The 20,215-nt window shown below is 45.2% G+C and overlaps 1 protein-coding gene across 1 annotated transcript in view; it reads left to right on the forward strand.

Annotated features, from left to right (window-relative positions):
* The window catches only part of FRMD4A (FERM domain containing 4A), a 397,277-nt gene that overhangs the window by 223,593 nt on the left and 153,469 nt on the right, over positions 1-20,215 (forward strand). Inside the window, 2 exon segments of the mRNA XM_027772576.1 lie at positions 372-466; positions 15,042-15,134. Coding sequence (XP_027628377.1) covers positions 372-466; positions 15,042-15,134 — 188 coding nt within the window.

Raw genomic sequence — 20,215 nt, forward strand, 5'->3', positions numbered from 1 at the left:
AGTACCGTGTTGTGGTTTTGATGTCTTTCTCTCTGTGGGATAAATAAGCAAACTTAAAAAAATGAACAGACAAAATGCAGGGAAGGAAAGCCATTGGGTTTGACAGTCCTACCCAAGAGTACCACATGTGGATAGAAAAACCACTAGCAAGTAAGACAGAAGGTCTCAGTTTGTGCTGACCCTCAACTGGCTGTTTGCTGTGGTGACCTCATTGTCTCCCTCTTTGGGTTTTATAAAAATCATTTGCATTGATAATGTGCTTGAACTTTGAGGCATTCTGTTGGGAAAAAAAAAAGATAGAAACCTGACATTGCATGACTTAGTAGATATCGCTCCTCACTTAACTCTTCTTCCGTTGTGTCCTCCCCCAGCCCAAGCTTCTGGCCAAGGAGCTTCTTGACCTCGTGGCATCGCACTTCAATCTGAAAGAAAAGGAGTACTTCGGAATAGCATTCACAGATGAGACGTAAGTGCGGCCCACAGCCCTCCGAGCCCCCAGGGCAAGTGCAGAACCTGAAATTGCGCTGTCCGGCTGTCAGCAGTGAGACCAGCTGCGGGCCACTTGGGTCCTGTGGTCTGGGGTCAATCCAAGTTCATCTTCTGAATTTCAAAGGCCCTGTGATCATGCTTGGAACAGCCGAAGGATGTAATTAGGGTGGTGCTGATATTACGAAATTATTAGGGAAACTAGTTCTTATAATCAAGCAGGTTATATTCAGGCCAAAATGTTTAGGTTTAGTTTTTTTTGTTTGTTTGTTTGTTTTTTAAAGTAGGTCTGTATAGGTTTGTTTTCTATTAAAGTTAAATGAAAACTTCTGAAAATTAAACACTTTGCTCCAATGTTGGAGTAACAATAACAACAAGGATGTGAATTTGATGATAAATTCAAATACAAAAATATGTGCAGTTTCACTGTCTACACTGAAATAGAATTTAAAAATCAAAAATTCAGATCACTAAGCTAATGCAAGGAATGCTTGCTTTCCGGCCTTTCCATTGTCTCTATATAATGGTGCTTTGCAATAAAAGTAAGGGATATCTTCACTACAATTTCAATTTTCTTCTTAGCGTGCTGTTACCAGAGTGCAGTGACTATCTTACAGATTCCTAGATCAGAGTAAGCTATTCTCAGCAAATGTTTCACAGTTCTCACACACACACACACACCTCCAAATCTCTAGAATTACCCAGACGATTTCCCGAAATACTAACAGAACATAGGGGAACCCATGCCCAGGAGTCAGATGGTGCTGTCGAAGGAAGACGGCTCTAACCAGAACGGGCAGCGTCCGTACTGGTCACTAAGAGACGTGACCAGATAGATCCACCACATGGGTACACTTAGCCTTAGGGAGCTGCGAATGGGCAGGGTGGCCGTGTGATTGATTATCCAAATCAGGGCACTGTGAATGCACGGGGATATAAATTAGGACTGTCTTGGGCACACTGGAACATATGGTCACCCTGTCCCCTGTCAATTAGTGACATAGACATCTTGGGCAGTGGTGTGTTCGGGAAGCAGGCAGCAGGAGCACAGCTACGTCCTCCTGGAGGAAGCCAAGGAGCAAGGCCAGCCCCTGGGCCTGGAACTTTCAAAAAGGCAGGCAGCCACAGACCACCTGGCTAAGAGGAAGTACTGTGTCTGCTGGAAGGGCAAAGCCAGAACAGCCATGAAAAGCTGAGACCTGCAGAGAAAGGAGACTGTGTAGGGATTGTCTTTTAAAGAATTATTTAATTTTATTATTATTATTATTAAAGTGCTACAAGGAATTTGTGCTCACCAGAGAAAAACAGAGAGACAGAAAGTAAGAATGCAAGCTGCCAGGTCCAGGACTCCAACCACGGTTGGCCACGTGGGAGTCCAATGCCTTAACCACCACACTACCTTCTGGCCCTGAGACGGTATAATGATTTTTTTAAAAAAAGAATGCTTTTAAATGAATACACACTAGAGCAGTTATTTTCCAAATGTGAATGTTTTCTATTCTCTCTCCTGAGAATCATTGTAACTGCCCCCCCCCACAAATTGCTCTTCATCCTTTTTCTTCTAATTAGAAGGAAACCATATGTTTCAATGAACCATTGTTCGAACTTCCCAAGTAGGTTTACTCTACTGCAGAATCCTTTGAGCTCTCAGCGACTCCCAATTAGACTTCCCTTCTGCACAAACAAGAATCGAAGAATGAGCAGGTTATGCTGGGCCAGAGAGGAAGAAGGATGTCTGCTCTAACAGTGCAGGCCACGAAGAATTGAATGGAAGGTCCAAAGTCAGTCTTCTCCCTGGAGAGACGAGGGCAGGAAAGCCACATCTCAGTGAGGAGATGCACCCCTGAGGTCCAGCTGCCTTGTCCCGCTCGCCGGTGTACTCTGGGTCTGGACAATCCTAGTTCTCTGTGCTGGGAGAGTGTGCATGTGCGTGTGTGTGTGTGTGTGTGTGCGCGCGTGTGTTTAGAAGCCAGACTTGAGAGAGCATCTCACTCATCTCATCATGGCACTGGAGTGTGCAGGCCCTCTCGGGGATGATAGTGAAGGGGTTACTGAGCCATCCTCTGGCATGGTCTGGAGCAAGTATGCCACTGTCACTACTGTCCCTGGAGGCGGTTTTAGGAGTTACAGGGAGCCAGCGGGGAGTTCAAGTGGGAAAGAGCAGGAGCCCGCTGAGTCCTGAAAGAGAAGAGGCCAGTGTGCTGACGCAGAGAAGGGAGAGGGCATTCGTCAGGGGCCCAGAGGGAATCGAGAACCAGCACCTCCCAGGGACGAGCACAAGGACATGGAACCAAAGCCAAGTAGGGGGTGGCCATGACTCCAGGACAGCCATTCTGGCCTGACAACACCTGGGCAGACAGACGTGACTGTGGCCTCTGATAATCTGAGTGTTTCTCTTTTTCCTACCAGGAAGGAGGAACACTGTCCTCGCAATACAGTGCCTGTGAGCATGACCTGGTGTGGATCCGTGATTTTTGTGTTAGGAAATGCTAGTTTTAGAGTATGTCCCCAGCCCGCCCTGTGGTGCCACGGAAGCGAGATTCTTTAATAACTGTGCTTTCCAGTTGTGCGTGTGTACTGGGAGGGTACGGGTGATTGATGCACGTGCTACACTCTGTGTTTTTTAATAAAAGGTAATAAAAGCCTCATCCTTTATGACAGCTTATAGTGTACACCATGTATTTGCTTATTTCCAAATATAAATTAAACAAGATTAACACATGGAAGAGCTTATCAACTGCGAAGTACTGCCTGAGTGCAAGGTATCATTACCAGCAATATTATCCTTCCTAGAATATATGACTCTTAGGTTATAGGCTGTCAGTGATTGTTTCAAAATTAACTGCAGTTGACATTTTGGGATCTCAGTGGGACTAGAACAAAGATATATAAGGCAGACTATAGGCAGGAAATTGGAAGTTTCTCTCAGCTTTTTCTTGCCTCACATATTGTGGTCATTAATAAAGTATCTAAGTCCACAATGCAACACTTTATTCCCAAGAATATTAATATTATTAGTGATCAGTAATTCTGCAGCATTATTACTAGCTCTGCCTTATCTGTGTTTTTCTTCTTGTTTTTTGTTTGTTTGTTTGTTTGTTTTATTTTTTTTAAATTTTGGGCACATGCACTTGCTACAGAGAGACAGAGATAGAAAGTGAGAAATCACCCCCGCCCCCCCACCAAGGGAGGATGGCCACATTGCAGTCTTTTCTCCTCCATTATCCTCTTGGGATTTTGATTTTGGACACACATGCACACACATCTGGTGTGTTTTTCAAGCCTCTGGGTCTGGGACTTGAACCACACAGTTGCCCATGTGGGATCTAGCACTTTAACTTCCTCTCCTCCTGTTGGCCCTGTATGTATGTATGTATGTATGTATGTATGTATTTAAATCGCCAGAGGGTACATATGCTCACCAAAGAGAGACAGAGAAAGAGGGAGAGAACACACCCTCAATGGAGTGTGGTCACTCTGCAGTCCCTTCCCCATTTTCCCATCCTGTTGGGATTTGGGGTGCGCACGCGTGCGTGCACACGCACGCACACACACACACACATACATGGCATGCTTTTCAAGCTGCCAAGGCCTGGATTCAGACCCTGGTCAGCCATGTTGGATCCAACTCTCTTAACCACTAGTCTGCAGGGCTGGCCCATGCCTTCGCTCTCTCTTTTTTTAAACTTTCTACTTTGAAATAGATACAGAGCAGTTGCAGAGACAATACTGACAGCCTTACATCCGTCACTCAGCTTTCCCCAATATCAACATCTTAGGAACCGTGTTACATGTATCAGCACTAAGAAATTAATATTGGTACGATAACATATTATTAGCTAGACTACAGACGTTCTTCAGATTTCTCCTTTACCATGAATGTCTTTCTGATTTGAGATTCCATTGTATTTAACCTACTTTTTTTTTTTGTACTAACTCTGTCCCAATGAAAGGAAACATAGGTAGTCATCTATAAATGAGCTAAATTATGGTGATACATGCAAACAATGACATGCTGACAGCCTCTGAAACAAAGTAACAGACTGATTTAAATTTGGTCTTAAAATAATTACTTATGTTTTGCTGGAGTGCTCCACCTTGGCTACACATTGGAGTAACCTAGGGCACTTTATAGAATACCAGTGCCTGAGACAACCCCCTGAAATTCTAACTTAATTGGCTTGTGTGGGATCTAAACTTTGAGCTTTTTCAGCATTCCCCCAGTAGATTCTAACATGTTGCCAAGTTTGAAAATCCCTGTTCAAGAAAGAGAGAGAACGTCAGAGAGTTGGAACCAGTAGACAGCATAATGGTTATGTCACTTGACTCCCACGTAGTTGACCATGGTTTGAGTCCCAGACCTGGTGGCTTAAACTCACTTTGGGCATGTGTGCATATGTGCCCAAGATACCAAGAGGAGAATGGAGGAGAAGGGATTGCAGTGTGTCCATCCCCTCAGAAGTGATTTCTTGTTTTCTGTCTCTTTCTGTCTCCGTCTCTCTCTGTCACCGGCAAGTACACACACCCTATAGCAAACATCTCTCTATAAAAAAGAGAGAGAGAGAGAGAATCAGAGTGAATTTCCACTGCTCCCCTTGTTCTAGATCCCAGAAGAGAAGCATAGTCTACTTAGCCTTTGAATAGTGGTACCCAGGAATGACACACCTGGGGCCTACAAAGCCATTACCTCCCTGCTAGCTGCATTTCCAATAGTTCAAGGACCACCCTCATTGTTCAGATTTAGTGTCCCCATGCAAAAGAAGCTTCATCCTCTATGACGGCTTATGATATACCACATGTATTTTCCTCTTGCCTATTGGCAGTGGAACAAAATTAACCCTTGGAAATAGTGTACAAGTAATGTAACGGAAGTTTTCGTTAATCGAATGGCATCCGTCATTTCAAGAAAGTTATTTATACATTTTATACATTCTATTTTTAAACATTTCCATTGTTTTTCTTTCTTCTTGTTTTGTTTTTTCATTTTTGCTATAGGATGTGTACACTTGCTGGAGAGAGAGAGAGAAAGAGAGAGAGAGAGAGAGAGAGAGAGAGAACAAGTGAGACCTGCAGGGAGCATGGTCACACCACAATCCCTTCTCCTCTCAGGATTTTGGCCACATACACACATGTACCCAGAGTGATTTTAAGCCACCAGGTCCAAAACTTGAACCACTGTCAGTCATGTGAGAGTCCAAGGCTAAAACCACTATGCCATCTGCTGGTCCATTCATTGCTCTTTTAACACTCAAGTTTAAATCTTTTTTTTTAAGAGAGATTTTTGCTATAGGGCATGTGCATTCACCAGAGAGAGAGAGAAACAGAAAGCGAGAATTCAATCCCCAGAGGGGTTGGCCATGCCTAATCCCTTGTCTTCCATTCTCCTCTTAGGATTTTGGGCATGTATGCACACACACCCAGCCTGAGTTTTTGTTTGTTTGTTTGTTTGTTTGTTTTTTTGAGAGAGGTTTTCGCTATAGGTCGCGTGCGCTCGCCAGACAGACCAAGAGAGACATAGAGACAGAAAGCGAGAAATCACCCCCCAGGGGGGATGGTCACGCCGCAATCCCTTCTCCTCCATTCTCCTCTCGGGATCTTGAGCACTCACGCACATGCATCCAGTGTGAGTTTAAGCCACCGGGTCCGGGACTCAAACCATAGTTGACTACATGGGAGTCCAGCGACATAGCCATTACTCCAACTGCTGGTCCGCCATTATTGTATGCTTTAAAAGCCAGGTACAGTTAGATTTGTACTTTCACATACAAATTAAGAAAATGAGTAGTTCTTAATTTCTTATTTAATCACAGATGCCTTTGAAATGTAAGGAGTTACTCTTCTCTACAAAAGTTTACACACTTAATAATTCACAAATGCCCTGAAACCAGGGTCCTAGTTTAAGAACCTTTAAGATAATCAGTTAAGCAATTTTGACTTTTTTTCCCCAGCATCCTGTGTCTCAATTAATTGAATCAAATCACTTGATTGGTGCTGTTTGGGGAGTCTGATCTACCCAACTAATTAAAGTCGTAAATGGCCTGTCTCTTTGGAAATGTATCTTTAGACCCCGTGCCAGAAACACGGCCCATGGCAGTGGCCTCTGTTCTGCATTGTCTTCTCGTCCTTGCACTTGCTTGAGTAGAATCGTGACTGGCGTTGGCTGAGGCCTCGGACAAGGGGCTAGTTGAGCATTCCTGGCCACAAGCTTATCTACAATTTAAAAATAAACAAAGTAGAAAGGCAATTTTCCAGTTGCGGAAGAAACAACAACAAGGAACAGCTCTGGAAAGTAATTTATTTAGAAATAGGTTAGGGATTTCCATTCATTAACGGTGCCCTGCGGTGGCACAGGGGAAAGCCAGTGACTGTGTCTCCGTGCCGGGACTGTCACAGTCACTCCTGGGAGCGTGCACACGGGCCACATGCAGTGTGCTTCCCTGCCTCTGAGACGGCCCGAGCTGCACTTCACCTCTTGGGTGAGTGACCAGAGAGGTGCTTGAGCCCAGCTCTGCGTGTAGCTAAGATGAATCAATGAAAATGGCGCAAGCCAAGGAGAGCTTAAGGACCCAGACTTTCTCCTCACCTCCCTTCAAAATGCAAGTGATGTGGGAGCTCTCAGCTCCTGGAACAGGTGAGCAGCGTGAATTCTTTTTTTTTTTTTTTTCTTTTAGATTTTTGCCATAGGGTGCTTGTACTTGCCAGAGACTGAGGGAAAGTGAGAAATTGCCTCCCAGAGAGGATGGCCATGCTGCCATCCCTTTTCCTCCATTCTCCTCCTGGGATTTTGTGCATGCATGTGATTTTCAAATCACCGGGTTCAGGACTCAGGTTCAGGACTCACACTGCTGTCAGCCACGTGGGAATCCAGAGCCCTAACCACATCACCTGCTGGCCCCAAGCAGTGTGAATTCTTAATATGGAGACTATCGAGGGCAGAAACAATGTGTTTACTTGGGTAGCAGTCATGAAAGAATATTGATCTATAGGGCATGTTGTGATATTGATGTGTTCATTCTCTTAAATATTTACTTAGCATCCAGTATTGACCATCAAAGATGTAGCAAAAATAACTGGCCTTTGGCTCCTTGCCAAACTTTGATTTTGCAATTTAGGAGGTAATTAATAAGACATAGTGTTAGGAGGTGCTATAAAAGAAAATTGGGAATAGGCTTAAGAAAACATAGTGGGGCGAAACAGTTCCTCCATGAATAAAAAAATGAACACCAGAAATCCAACTTGATACAATAGCCCATGATTTAGTCTTCTGGTTTACCTGTGTTGTTTAGGAGTTTCTAGGTAAATCGATGTCCTTGAGCTGTCTTGATGAATGTACGTGGTATGTTTCCAGAGTCATGGACACTACAGAGCTCAACAGTGAAGAGTTCCTCCAGACTCCCCTCCCTCTGGTTCAGTGACATCTGTAAGAATTCCACAGTCTTGCTGTGGCTTTCTGAGCAAATTCATTCGGTATGAAATAACCTGTCTACAATAAAAACATCTAGAAGGCACAGGGAGTGATCCGTTCAGATAGACTTATCACGCTCCTCCACCCTCCAGTAACTCTATAAACAAAGCTCTCCCGAGGCCAAGGTGCGAACACTTGAACCAAAAATCTAGTTGTGCTCTATGTAGACACCAAACGCCATCTGTTAAAGAAATGCATCCAATTTATATTGTCTGGAAGCAATTGCATATTTACTACTGACCCAACAGATTGACCTATTGCAACCATAAACCAAAAGAGCACTATCTTGTTCAGTTTTTTTTTCTTTTCATTTTTTAGGTTTTTGCCATAGGGTGTGTGCAATTACCCAAGAGACGAAAGAGAGAGAGAGAGAGAGAGAGAGAGAAAGTGAAAAAAACAACCCCAGGGTGGCTGATCACACTGCAGTCCCTTCTCTTGCACTCGGGATTTGGGGCATACATGCACACGTGCCCCACCTGATTTTTCAAGTGATTGGGTCTGGGACTCAAACCGCTGTTGGCCACGTGTGAGTCCAGTGCCTTAACCACCATGCCACCTCCTGGCTCCTATCTTGTTCTGCTTTAAAGATAGTTATAAGTCACTTAATAACAAAAATAAACTGTGTATCTGTCGGGGGCCGTTTTTCGTTTTTGGCTTTGTCATTGGCAAATGCACTGCTATGCATTTGCAAATGAAAAAAATCAATGAGAATCATGAAAGCAAGCTCTCAGGCATCTCTTGGTTAAACTGTGTAGAGAAAATGCTTCCTAATCTCCTCCATCCTATCCTAACTCCAAGGTAAGGCAGGGCCGATGTCAGGACTGTGAACTGTGGAAGGGGAAAGAAGAAACCCTCTACTATGAGAAATCCTTGATCTTGTTGTGCCACCGGTGGGAACAAGACTTTGGACCTTAAACAATGAGCAGAAAACATTTAGCAAGTCCTACTGCAGCCCAAAGATTGTCCCAGGATGATGATTTTTCAGCCTACTTTTTAATCCATCCTTTAGCTTTTGTCCAATTGATAGACAAGTGTCGTAAGGGAGCTTGGATGAGTGCCTTGTCCCTTCGATCTCCCCTCATCAGCAGCCACCAGCGGGAGACTTACAGGGATATAAAAGGGAGACAGTTGACTTCCTTACTCTCGGAGGTCCAAGGACCCCAGGTGCGGGAAGCCCACCTCTCCATGGACTGTCAGAGGCCGGCAAGTAAATGCCTTTGCTGACCCTCACAGGACTGGGGAGTTTCCAGCCAGGAACTTGGAGTCCTGTTTCCTTAGAGGTTGAGTATGTAATTTAGGAGTGACTCCTGCCCCCTCCTTCTCTTCCTGATCATTTTTCCCTTTGTAGTCATTTTGCATGATAAATACCAAATCAATGTATAGCTGGGAACAAAGGAGTTTCCAGTTAAATAAACTGATGGCTTAAAAGCCTAATACTTTAAAAACTGTGATGTGGGGAATGAAATCCTCTGGAGATGTACCCCATCGATCTGTGTGTGTTCTGCCTATGGAGAGGAAGAATGAGCAATGAGCTCACGCAACAAAAATGGCGTCTAAGCGACACCTGTGTTTGTCTCTTTGCTGCTGGAACAGGAAGGGATGCTTGTTCAGGGGACCAGAAATGAGGTCTGTGACACTCACTGCAAAGAGAAAAAACTGGGTCAATGAGGAATGGGTTTGTTCAGTGAAGCCAGCACCAAGGAGAGACTGGACCAGAGTCCATAACCACCTCTGCCATAGTGGGCGAGGTACAAACCTTGTACAGGAGAAACGGCATGTCTAAAAACAAAGGGCAAGTGATTCAGGACATGGTCACTGTCTTCACCTGGATCACAAGGACACTGGCAGAGTCAAGGAGCAATCACTGCTTATGGATGTAGTTTCCTTCCTGGGCACAGGGGTGGACTGGCTGGTTACCCTTCTGTGCAAGGGGCTTAAAGATAAGCAGGGACTAACTAGTCAGCAGAAGCAGAATGGAGTCAGTCAAGACAAGTCTTAGCTCCATTGTGACTTGGTAATGCTTGAGCTTTCTCATCCTGTCCTGTGGGAGGAGGCTGATAGAGTCTTCCTCTCCCTGTCAATACAGCCAGGTATCTGTTAAGACTCGGCAAGGTTGGGGCCAGCAGATGGCATAACAGTTATGTTGCTGGCCTCCCACGTGGCTGACCACAGTTCGAGTCTTGGACTCAGTGGCTTGAAAAATCACACCAGGCATGTTGCTTGTGGGTGCCTAAGATGCGGGGAGGAGAATGGAGAAGGGATTATGGCATGACTGTCTCCCTGGGGAGTTATTTATCACTTTCCCTTCCACAGTCTCTGTCACTTTCTCTCTCTCTCTCTCTTACCAGTGAGTGCATGTACCCTAAGACAAAAACCTCTTAGAAAAAAAAGAAAAAAAAACTCAACAAGGTTATTGTCAACCTCCGTTAGGCTTTAGGCTTCCTCTATGGTAAGGACTTAGGCTCTGTAAGAGTCATTGATTGCAAAGTGGAAGACAGAAGTTACAGATCAGTTTTCTTTTCTTTTTTTTTTTTTAAATTTATTTATTTTTTGGAGAGGTTTTTGCTATAGGGCGTGTGCGCTTGCCCAACAGACAGAGAGAGACAGAGAGATAGAAAGTGAGAAATCACCCCCCAGGGGGGATGGTCACGCCGCAATCCCTTCTCCTCCATTCTCCTCTTGGGATCTTGGGCACACACGCACACACGCCCAGCGTGAGTTTAAGCCACTGGGTCCGGGACGCAAACTGGAGTCGACTACGTGGGAGTCCAGCGACATAGCCATTACAATAACTGCTGGTCCCACAGATCAGTTGTCCTAGGGTTCATTCTAGTCAGATGAACTCCAAGGCTGAGTACAATATAAAGTTGCTCTGGTTCTCTTATAGCTGGGTTATGTCTTTACACAATTAAAGTCCTTCACCCTGGGAATGAGGGCTCCCTGAGACCCAGGTCTAATCCTGGTCCACCACTTGACGCCATTGACATAGGGGGAGGGTTTCTCAAGTCTGAGCGCTGATGGGGCTAGAGAGCACATACGGAACCCTCCGTCTCTCAGGTCCCGCTTACTCCTTAAACTCGTGGCCAGAGAAAAATCACTGTGCTTCCCTACCATTCTAATCTGTGGTTATTTCCAAGATTTCTCTTATAAGGATTGTAAAAAATGTTGTTTGCACCAGGGCCTTTGTCAAGAACTATTATAAGGTAAAAGGTAAACATTTAAATCTTCGTGGTCATTGGATGGATTGGTCTTCGTAGGTAGTCAGACATTCATCACTGAGAAAACATTCTTGTGAGCACCAAATACCTGCCAGGCACTCTGTCATGGTCAGTGGATGATTTTTTTTTTTTAATATTAATAGTTACACCTTAGTTGGAGAGACAGGTCATATTTCTAAAACAACTAGTTGCACACGATTATGCTAAACACCTGTAGACTACACAAACCAGGACCAGTTTGAAAAAATTCGCTATTTAGACAATCGATGAATACTTGACGAAAAGTAAGACTTTTGAATTCTGCCTTAAACAGTGGCTAAGCATTTGGATAAAGAGGATAGACAATTCTCTAATTCCAAGTAGACCAAAGTGTGAACAAAATTTGGTGCAGGGCATCCATATGGCATCCTTGCAGGAGGCAGAGCACAAGATTTGTAAACTTCGCTTACAAATCCTTGTAAGTGTGGGGGATTTTCAGAACAGGAAGCCAGTGGCTGTAGCTTACTATCCTCTAAAAATTCAACACCTTCCAGTTGGTCAGTTGTACATTTTTGCCTTATGAGGCAGCTCTCGTGACTGTCTTCAGATGCAAAAAATGAGCTGAGGAAGATGAACGGGTACTCAGAGTAAGCTCCAAGGACTGCAGGGGGTGCGGCAGCAGGGTGTGCCCGGAGGTGCTGTGAGTGCCAGAGAGGGAGCCCAGCCAGCCTGGGGTATGGAGTGCGAATGGCGTGTGGGAAAGCTTTCTGGAGCAGACGTGTGGGTGGTGAGTCTTGAAGGATGGGCCAACTTTGCTGGGCAAGAAAGGAGGGGAGGGCATTCTGGCAGCAGGAGCAATGGGAGTGGAGCACAGAGGTTTGAGACAGCATGCTCCCTCGGGCATCATCAGCAGTTTGGAGAGGGCCAGATGGCACTGGCTCCCAGGCCTCCTGTTTCCCATCCTATGTTCTGGCCAGATGGAAGGTTATCTCACCTTTCTAGAAGTTGCTTCAGTCATTTTATTAACAATACTATCTTCCCTTTATTTTTTACCCTTCCTGTCTTCAGAACAAAGTAATACAAAAATACAGTTAGTGGGAAAAAAATTTTTTTTTCATCTGGAGAGCTTCAGAAGGAAGAAAAAGAGGCCAGAGGTCCTTGGGTAGATACTTTGCAGAGACAGATGCAGCGTAATTCCTGGAGCCATAGGCATGGCTTAATTGAAAGGAACTTTTTATTTTTTTCCTTGTGCAAAAGGTGCAGTTTGAGTGAAGTCTCAAAAGAGGTGTGTTTTCTCTCTTGTCTTTATTGGATGCAGGCACGAGCTTAGAGGAGCAAATGTCTTTATACGATGATACAGATTTTGTTTCTCATCGTCCATAGAATTTGTGCCAATCTCACGTGTGTGTGCACATTACAAACGTAGGTGCTACACGGCAGCAGTCAGCCAAGGAAAGCTGGTGTTGTCAGCGGGGTCTGTTCAACCTGAGTCCACAAGTAAGGTGATGTGGGACCAACTGACAGGAGGTGAGGAGAGAAAGGGACTACGAAAGGGGCAGAGTCCTCTGCTCACAGGTATTCCCTGGCTCTGCCTCACTTGTCAAAGACCAGCCTCCAAGGGCCAATATGTGGTGCAGTGGTTAGGGCACTGGACTCCTACATGGCCAACTGTGGTTCAAGTCTCGGACCCCACAGCTTGAAACTCATATACGCGTGCCTAAAATCCTGAGAGAAGAATGGAGGAGAGGGATTGCAGTGTGGCCATCCCCCGCCCCGACCCCACTGCAGGTGGTGAGTCTTCGTATCTCAGGCAAGCGCCTGCACCCTATAGCAAAAATTTCTCAACAAAAAACAAAAAAGCCCACCTCCAAACATGACTTCCAAGGCCCTTTCCAGATCGTCCCACGTGACACAAAGATTCCAGAATCTTTTCCAGCCAGGGCCTTTGCACATGCTCATCCCTCTGCCTGGAAAGTGATTTCCCTTCCTCTTCTCTGAGTTAACGCCAGCCCGTTCCTTGAATCTCGGCTCAGACAGACACCCAGAGGTGCTTCTCGGACCCTCACTAGAGCTGCTCCTGTGTTCTCAGAACTGTGGTTGCGGTGCTGTTAGCAATGATGTCATTCATTGTGGAAATAGCTGTTTGAGAATGTCCTACTCCTTATGTGAATAGAAGCTCCAGGAAAGTAGAGATCGTGTCTTTTTTTTTTTTTTTTTCTTTTTGCTGCTGCATTTGCACTTGTTTTTGTAGAGAAGGTAGTCAGAATTTGTGGAAGGAAAGAAGAGAGAGGGAAGGAGGGATGAAATGCAGAAGCAGTTTCATTTATGTATCGTTATATGTCTCAGTGGTTCATGTTTTTCCTTTTCCTTTTTATTCTTCTTTAAAGACAGGGGCTCACACCAAGTTGGTCTTGAATTTTCAATCCTCCTGCCTTAGTTAGCTGGCGCTATAGGTGCACAGCACTGTGTCCAGTTATTTTTAAAAATAGCTTTAGTGAGGTATAATACACATATAATAAACTACACATACTAAAGTGTACAACTTGATAAATTTGGACATATGCCTGCATCCATGAATCCATCCCCACAGTCAAGTTCATAAACAAGTCAACATTCCCAGAATGTTTCTCCACCTACCTCTCACCTATCTCCTAGGCAACCATTGATCTGCTTCCTCTTCCCAAAGTTAAGTTTGCATTTTCTAGAGTTTTACATAAATGGAGTCACAGTATGTAATGTTTTTATCTGTCTTCTTTCACTCAGCATGATTTTTTTTTGGCAAGTCACCTATATCGTTGTATATGTCATATATGTTACTAGTACGTTCTCTTTATTACTATGCAGTACTATGTGAATATGTCGTAATTTGTCCATCCCCTTCCCTGTTAAGATTTGGACTGTTTCAAGTTTGGAGCTATTACAGTGTCTATAAAGGGTCTAATCGAGACCAGCAGATGGTGTAATGCTTATGTTGCTGGACTTCCAGGTGGTCAATGGCAGTTCAAGTCCTAGACCTGGCGGCTTAAAACTCATGCAGGCATGTGTGTGTGTGTGTGTGTGTGTGCCCAAAATCCCAAGAAGAGAGTGGAGGAGAAGGGATTGTGGTGTGGTCATCCTCCGGAGGTTGATTTCTTCCTTTCTGTGTCTCTGTTTCTCTCTGTCTCTCTGGTGAGTGCACACACTCTATAGAAAAAAACTCTCAAAAAAAAGGTCAAATTACCTACAGTGTCTATTCGTGTACAGTAGCTATGAAGTAGCTATTACGTGTCTGAACATTTGTGTACAAGGCTTTGTATATACGTTTTGTACATATGCTTGTACTTTTCTTAAGTAAATGCCTAGGAGTAGAATAGCTGGATAATATGGTTGGTGTCAATTTTTTTTTAAAGAAATTGTCTGTGGTTCACTTTTTACTTCCTCTACTTCAAGTGAAATATCCTGAGAATTGCTACACATTTCTAAAACGGGATATGAGTCCTTTAGGGGAAAAAGGCAGTGGAAACGGGTCAGAAGTGGGTAGAAAGGGAACTCAGGACAAGAGGGGAGCTAGGAGGTCATTTTCGTTTCAGTGCAGTCCAGGAACCGACGACGGGTCTGGGCCCCCGACCATTTGATTCCCCTCCTCCTCACGTCATACAGAATCTCTTGCTGACTCGGTATTCCCAAGGACTGGGCGCCGGGAAAGTCGCGATGCATTTTTGCATAGAAAAACGTAGAACAATCCATCATGACTTTCCCAACGACCCAATAATGTTGGGGGTTCTTCTAATATTGAGAAGCCAGCAGAGAGCCAGAGGTCCAGGTTAGTCTGTGACCCCGCTCCACACGTCCTCTCACTCCGAAAAACCTGTGCAGATCCAAAGCCCTAACCAATTCGTCTCTATTTCCTTCAGGGGACACTTAAACTGGCTTCAGCTAGATCGAAGAGTATTGGAACATGATTTTCCCAAAAAGTCGGGACCAGTGGTTTTGTACTTCTGCGTCAGGTATGTACACCTGCTAGCTATACTTCTGCTTCTTTTTCTTTTTCTTGGTCAGCAAAGTTGGGGGGCAGGAGGTAAAACAATTGACAAGTAAAGGAGGTCACATTGGTCTTGTCTCACTGCCAGTGTTAATGGTTGTGGTAGAGATACTTTTCCAGAGACTGGAAACACGGGGCTTGAGTGTGTAATGTGTGTCGTTTATGCACAGACACACGTGTTTGCATTGTTGCTCTTGCACTGGGATGTTTGTGTGGAATGAAGATAAAAATAAAATTGGGGGGGGCTTGTTTTCTTTTTCAGGAGGGGTTGAAAACTGAGTCTTATGGTAGCACATGCCCAATCTTTTTGGGTGGCCATTTGAAACTTCATAACAAAAGTCCTTGTAGTCTTCCCTTTATCACAAATGCCACCTGAGTCTCTTAACGTTTGCACATTTTATCCCAAATAAGAATAGCTGAAACCCAGCAGCGAACCACGGGTCGGGCAATGCATTTTCTAGCAAGGATAGATAATCAGGTATCAGAAACAATGAGCCTTTTCTGTTCGCAAATGTGTTCTAAGAATTTCGCTTTGTGATTGCGAAGGGAGCTCTCCTTGCGACAGAGGTGCTTCTCACAGCTACCATTTGCGGCAGGTGTATGAAGGTGATGCGATTGCTCACTTCTGTTAGCGAAATGTGGTGGAAAGTCAAAGGGTGAAGAGACAAGTCAGAGGTTAAAATTGGCACCAGAGTACAAATCGGCAGAGAAGCCAAAATCTGAGCACCCAGATCCGGGAGCTCTCTGAGCACCCAGGCAGGACCTTGGCAGCACAACTGCGAAGGATTAAGTTTTGATGCTTCGCTCTCCAAATGGGTGCTAACACTTCCACCTCAACACAGGCTGTTCTTTCCAGTAGGCTAACAGAAATCTGGGAGCTGGAGACACACACCTTGCAATTCAGTTCTTTCTAAACAGCAGGATCTGGAAGGCAGTTTTTGAAGATGTTTTTTGATGCAGCCATATCTGATACTACAAAAGGCATTAGAAAAGCCTACAATAAGAGTTAAAGGGTCTATTTAGCAGGCCGGAGTGTATGTCTTTACCTCAGCTGGCAGAGTAAATTTAAACTCCCATTTAATGCCTTTTTGATTTGTTTAACAGCTGCGAACATATCAGGGCTAATCTTAGCCATTTCCATTACTGATGGGAATGATTTCAATGCCATATTCTCTTTAATGGCGTCTACAATTTCTCAGATTAATGGAAAAGCAACCATATAAAGGAGACAGTGACAATTCCTCGGGGAGGGGCAGGTGTATGAGACGAGATCTGAGCTGAATTGGAGCGGCTCGTTAACCTGTAATCGTAGGTGGATGAGGACACTTACCATGTACCAGGGTCTTCCCTCCTCCCCCCCCCAGCACTATTACTAACCAAGAAGAAAATATTGGAATTGGCTGCCTATTAGATGTTTTCCAAGAGTCTGTTAAGAGATGAGTTATCGGAGGATTTGGAGAATCGCGCCCTTGTAGGAAAGCTTGAAGCACCTTGAGATTGATGGTTAAAGTCTTGGTCCCTGAGGGTGTGCAGATCATTCCGAAACACTCCAAGCTGTCTGCTCTGCATTAAACCGGCTAACCCAGATGAGAGCGCTTTCAGGTGCTGGCAGGAGAGAGAACAGTGACAGAAGTTCCATGGCCCAAACTGACTCTTCTGCCATTGGCTACTGTTCTTCTAGTTGGTCATAACAGAACTTTCCAGAACACTCATTAGAAATAAAATCTTCTGGACCAGCAGGTGGCATGGTGGTTAAGGTGCTGGACTCCCCACATGGTCTACTGCAGTTTGAGTCCTAGACCTGGCAGCTTGCTCTCTCACTTTCCCTCTCTGTCTCTCCTCTGGTGAGCACAGGTGCCCTATAGCAAATTGAAAAATTATAATAATAACAAATAATTCTTTTAAAGAGAAAAAGACCCTTCTAATTCACATTTTGGGCCAGTCGCTGTCTGCCCTCCCTTTGTACATGCCACCCAGCTGAGTCCTCCTCCTCCAACTCATGCCAAGGCTGATCTTCCTGAAGAGTATGGGGTCTCTATTTCCAGTTGCCTCCTGGACATCTTCACTTGAGTACTTCAAACTCAGCCGTCCAAAGCCAAATGCATTATCTTCCCTCTCCCAAATCTTCTGAGTGCCCACCAAATCTGTGACATCATCATTCACTCAGACACGTTAGCTGTACACGTGACGTCTTTCCCTCCTTCCTCTTCCTCAGATTTTAATGCACCTCAGTTCTCTGCTACCGTTTCCCAAATCTCTCTCCACCCTGTCCCTTCTCTCTGTTGCCGGCACTCAGGCCCTAATCTGCTGTCCCTTGCACTATTGCAGCAGCCTCCCAGGGTGGCTGTCACCTTGGTACCAACCACAGAGGATCCTGGCACCCTCGCAGTCCTGAGCTCCTGCTTTTCAGCTAATCTAGCAAGCAGCACACCAGTAGTTTACTTCCACTAAGAGGAGGTGAGTTCTCCGCAAAGGTGAACTCTCCATTTGCCATGGCTTCAGCCCGGGAAGAATTCTCTATTTATTACTTGGTGCCTTTCTAGGGATGCCCTTAGGCTATTTTCTCCAAAGATAAATTATCTTCTTCCAAGATCCTGACCTTGGAATATGTTTGAATACACAGGAGAGCTTCTGTCCAGCAGGGTGCTTTTCCTAGGTGTGCACACCATCCTTTCTAAACAACAGTAAGTTAGAGGGGCCAGACCATGGCACGGTGCTAAAGCCATGCTGCTCTGTGAAGCAATTCTATATAAGAACATTCCCTGTTCAAGTCCAGAGATCTCCTTGAATGTGCTGGGCACATACTTGTCCATGATCCCTCTCTGGCTGCAGGCCAGGGGTGGATCATGACTTTGGGGATGCTATCTCTACCCCTTCCCAACTCTTTCTCTGTGACTCAAGGAATAAATAAATAAGCTTTAAAAAAGATGAGACTCTGACTTAGCAAGCCACCCATTACACCTGAAGAGCTTCAGAGAGTCTGATCCTCAGGTTCCTTCAGGTTCTTCTTTAGCTTAAACATCTGTATATTGAATCTGTTTAACACAAGTATAGTTGGCACTTGTGGTGAAGCAGAATAAAACCACCTGGTAAAAAGAGCACCATGAAGGGGCCAGCAGGTTGCGAAGTGGTTAAGGTGCTGGACTCTCAGTCAACTGCAGCTCAAGTCCCAGACCCGGCAGCTTGAAGATCACACTGGGTACATGCATGCATGTGCCCAAAATCTCAAGAGGAGAAAGGAAGAGAAGGGATTGCAATGTGACCATCACACATGGGGGGAGGGGTTGTTTCTCACTTCCCTCTCTCTGGCAAGTGCTCATACCCAATGGCAAAGAAAAAAAAAAAAAAAAAAAAGACAGCACTACACTACAACCAATCATGGAAAGATTAACTGGCTTATGCCATATTTTAGGCATGCATAAAATGAAGCAAGGAATGGGGTGTCACTGAGCGCCTCAGTCTGGACTGCCATCCCTGATGGGCGGTTGCTTGGCATATATATGGTATGTTCTTTCTCTGTAATGCATGCTAAGAAACATCTGTGGGAGTGCAGGCCAAATAATCACCTCCATTCAGCAAGTTAGGAAGAATAAGACACGAATACATTAGGTAATGTGAATCTGAACATCTGGAACTCTGCAGCACCCCGTAAGCTAAGATGAGCCTCCTCTAATAGGCCAGTTCTTCAGGAGAGGGCTGAAGTTAAGGGCAGCGTGGAAGAGTCAAAACCTGCCTTTACTGACTGATTATTTAGCCTACGTCGGACCTGCACTCTCTAGTCCTCATTGGTCATGTCACAGGAAGGCTCACAGATTAGGCTCTTAATTGGGCTCTTAATAATTACCCAAAAAAGAAAAAGATTGGAGAGAGGGCAGCCAGCCATCCTTAAGCACATACCATTATTAAGGATGGTTGGAGGGAACCAGCAGTTAGCGTAATGGCTGTGTCGCTGCACTCCCACGTAGTCGACCGCGGTTCGCGTCCCAGACCTGGTGGCTTAAACTCATGCTGGGCACGTGTGTGTGCGTGCCCAAGATCCCGAGAGGAGAATGGAGGAGAAGGGATTGTGGCGTGGCCATCCCCCCTGGGGCCTGCTTTCTCGCTTTCTATCTCTATGTCTCTCTCTGTCTGTCTGGTGAGCGCACGCCCCCTATAGTGAAAATCTCTCCAAAAAAAAAAGAAAAAAAATTTTTTTTTAAAAAAGGAGGGTTGGAAATCTCATTGTAAAGCGTCAAGCATGACTAACAAGTTAAGGATCCAAGATAGAATCTTATCTACTCGGGACCAGCAGTTGACATAATGGCTATGTCACTGGACTCCCATGTAGTCAACTACAGTTTGAATCCTGGACCTGGTGGCTTAAATTCATGCTGGGTGCATGTGCATGTGCGCCCAAAATCCCGAGAGGAGAATGGAGGAGAAGGGACTGCAGCATGGCCATCACCCCTCGGGGGGGATTTCTCCCTTTCTGTCTCTCTATCTCTCTCTGTCTTTCTGGCAAGTGCACGTGCCCTATAGCAAAAACCTCTCCAAAAAAAAAAAAAAAAAGTAGAAGAATAAAAGAATCTTATCTACTCAATTAAGTCTGACTCCAAACCTCGTGCCCCCTACCACCACACACACACACACACACACACACACACACACACACGCCACGTGGTAGTGTGTGTCTGTAGGTGAAACGTAACACCCAGTGCCCGCAGGGTCAGAGGCAGCCAATCAAAATTGATGACCCTGGCCTGTTCTTGTTCCCCACTTGGGTGCATCCACAGAAACAGTGTCTGTCTGCAACGGTGCCATTCAGGACAGGTGTGCACCCACGCTGGCAACAGAAGCACCCTGGAGAGCAGCCCTCCAGGGCCTGACAGCTTTGTTCCAGCCTTGCCCAGCCCAGAGCTCCACTGACAATGCCCTCTGCAGTCACGGCACTCAGCAGGCTGCCACTCCCCAGGACACAAAGGATCTGCGGGGAACTCCACGTTGAACGAGGAAGGGCCATCTCATGATAAAGTAGGCGTTGTCAGGAGCTGAGATGGTCACTTTTGT

This window comes from Tupaia chinensis, unplaced genomic scaffold, assembly GCF_000334495.1.
Source record: "Tupaia chinensis unplaced genomic scaffold, TupChi_1.0 Scaffold000285_1, whole genome shotgun sequence".
Lineage (NCBI taxonomy): Eukaryota > Metazoa > Chordata > Mammalia > Scandentia > Tupaiidae > Tupaia > Tupaia belangeri.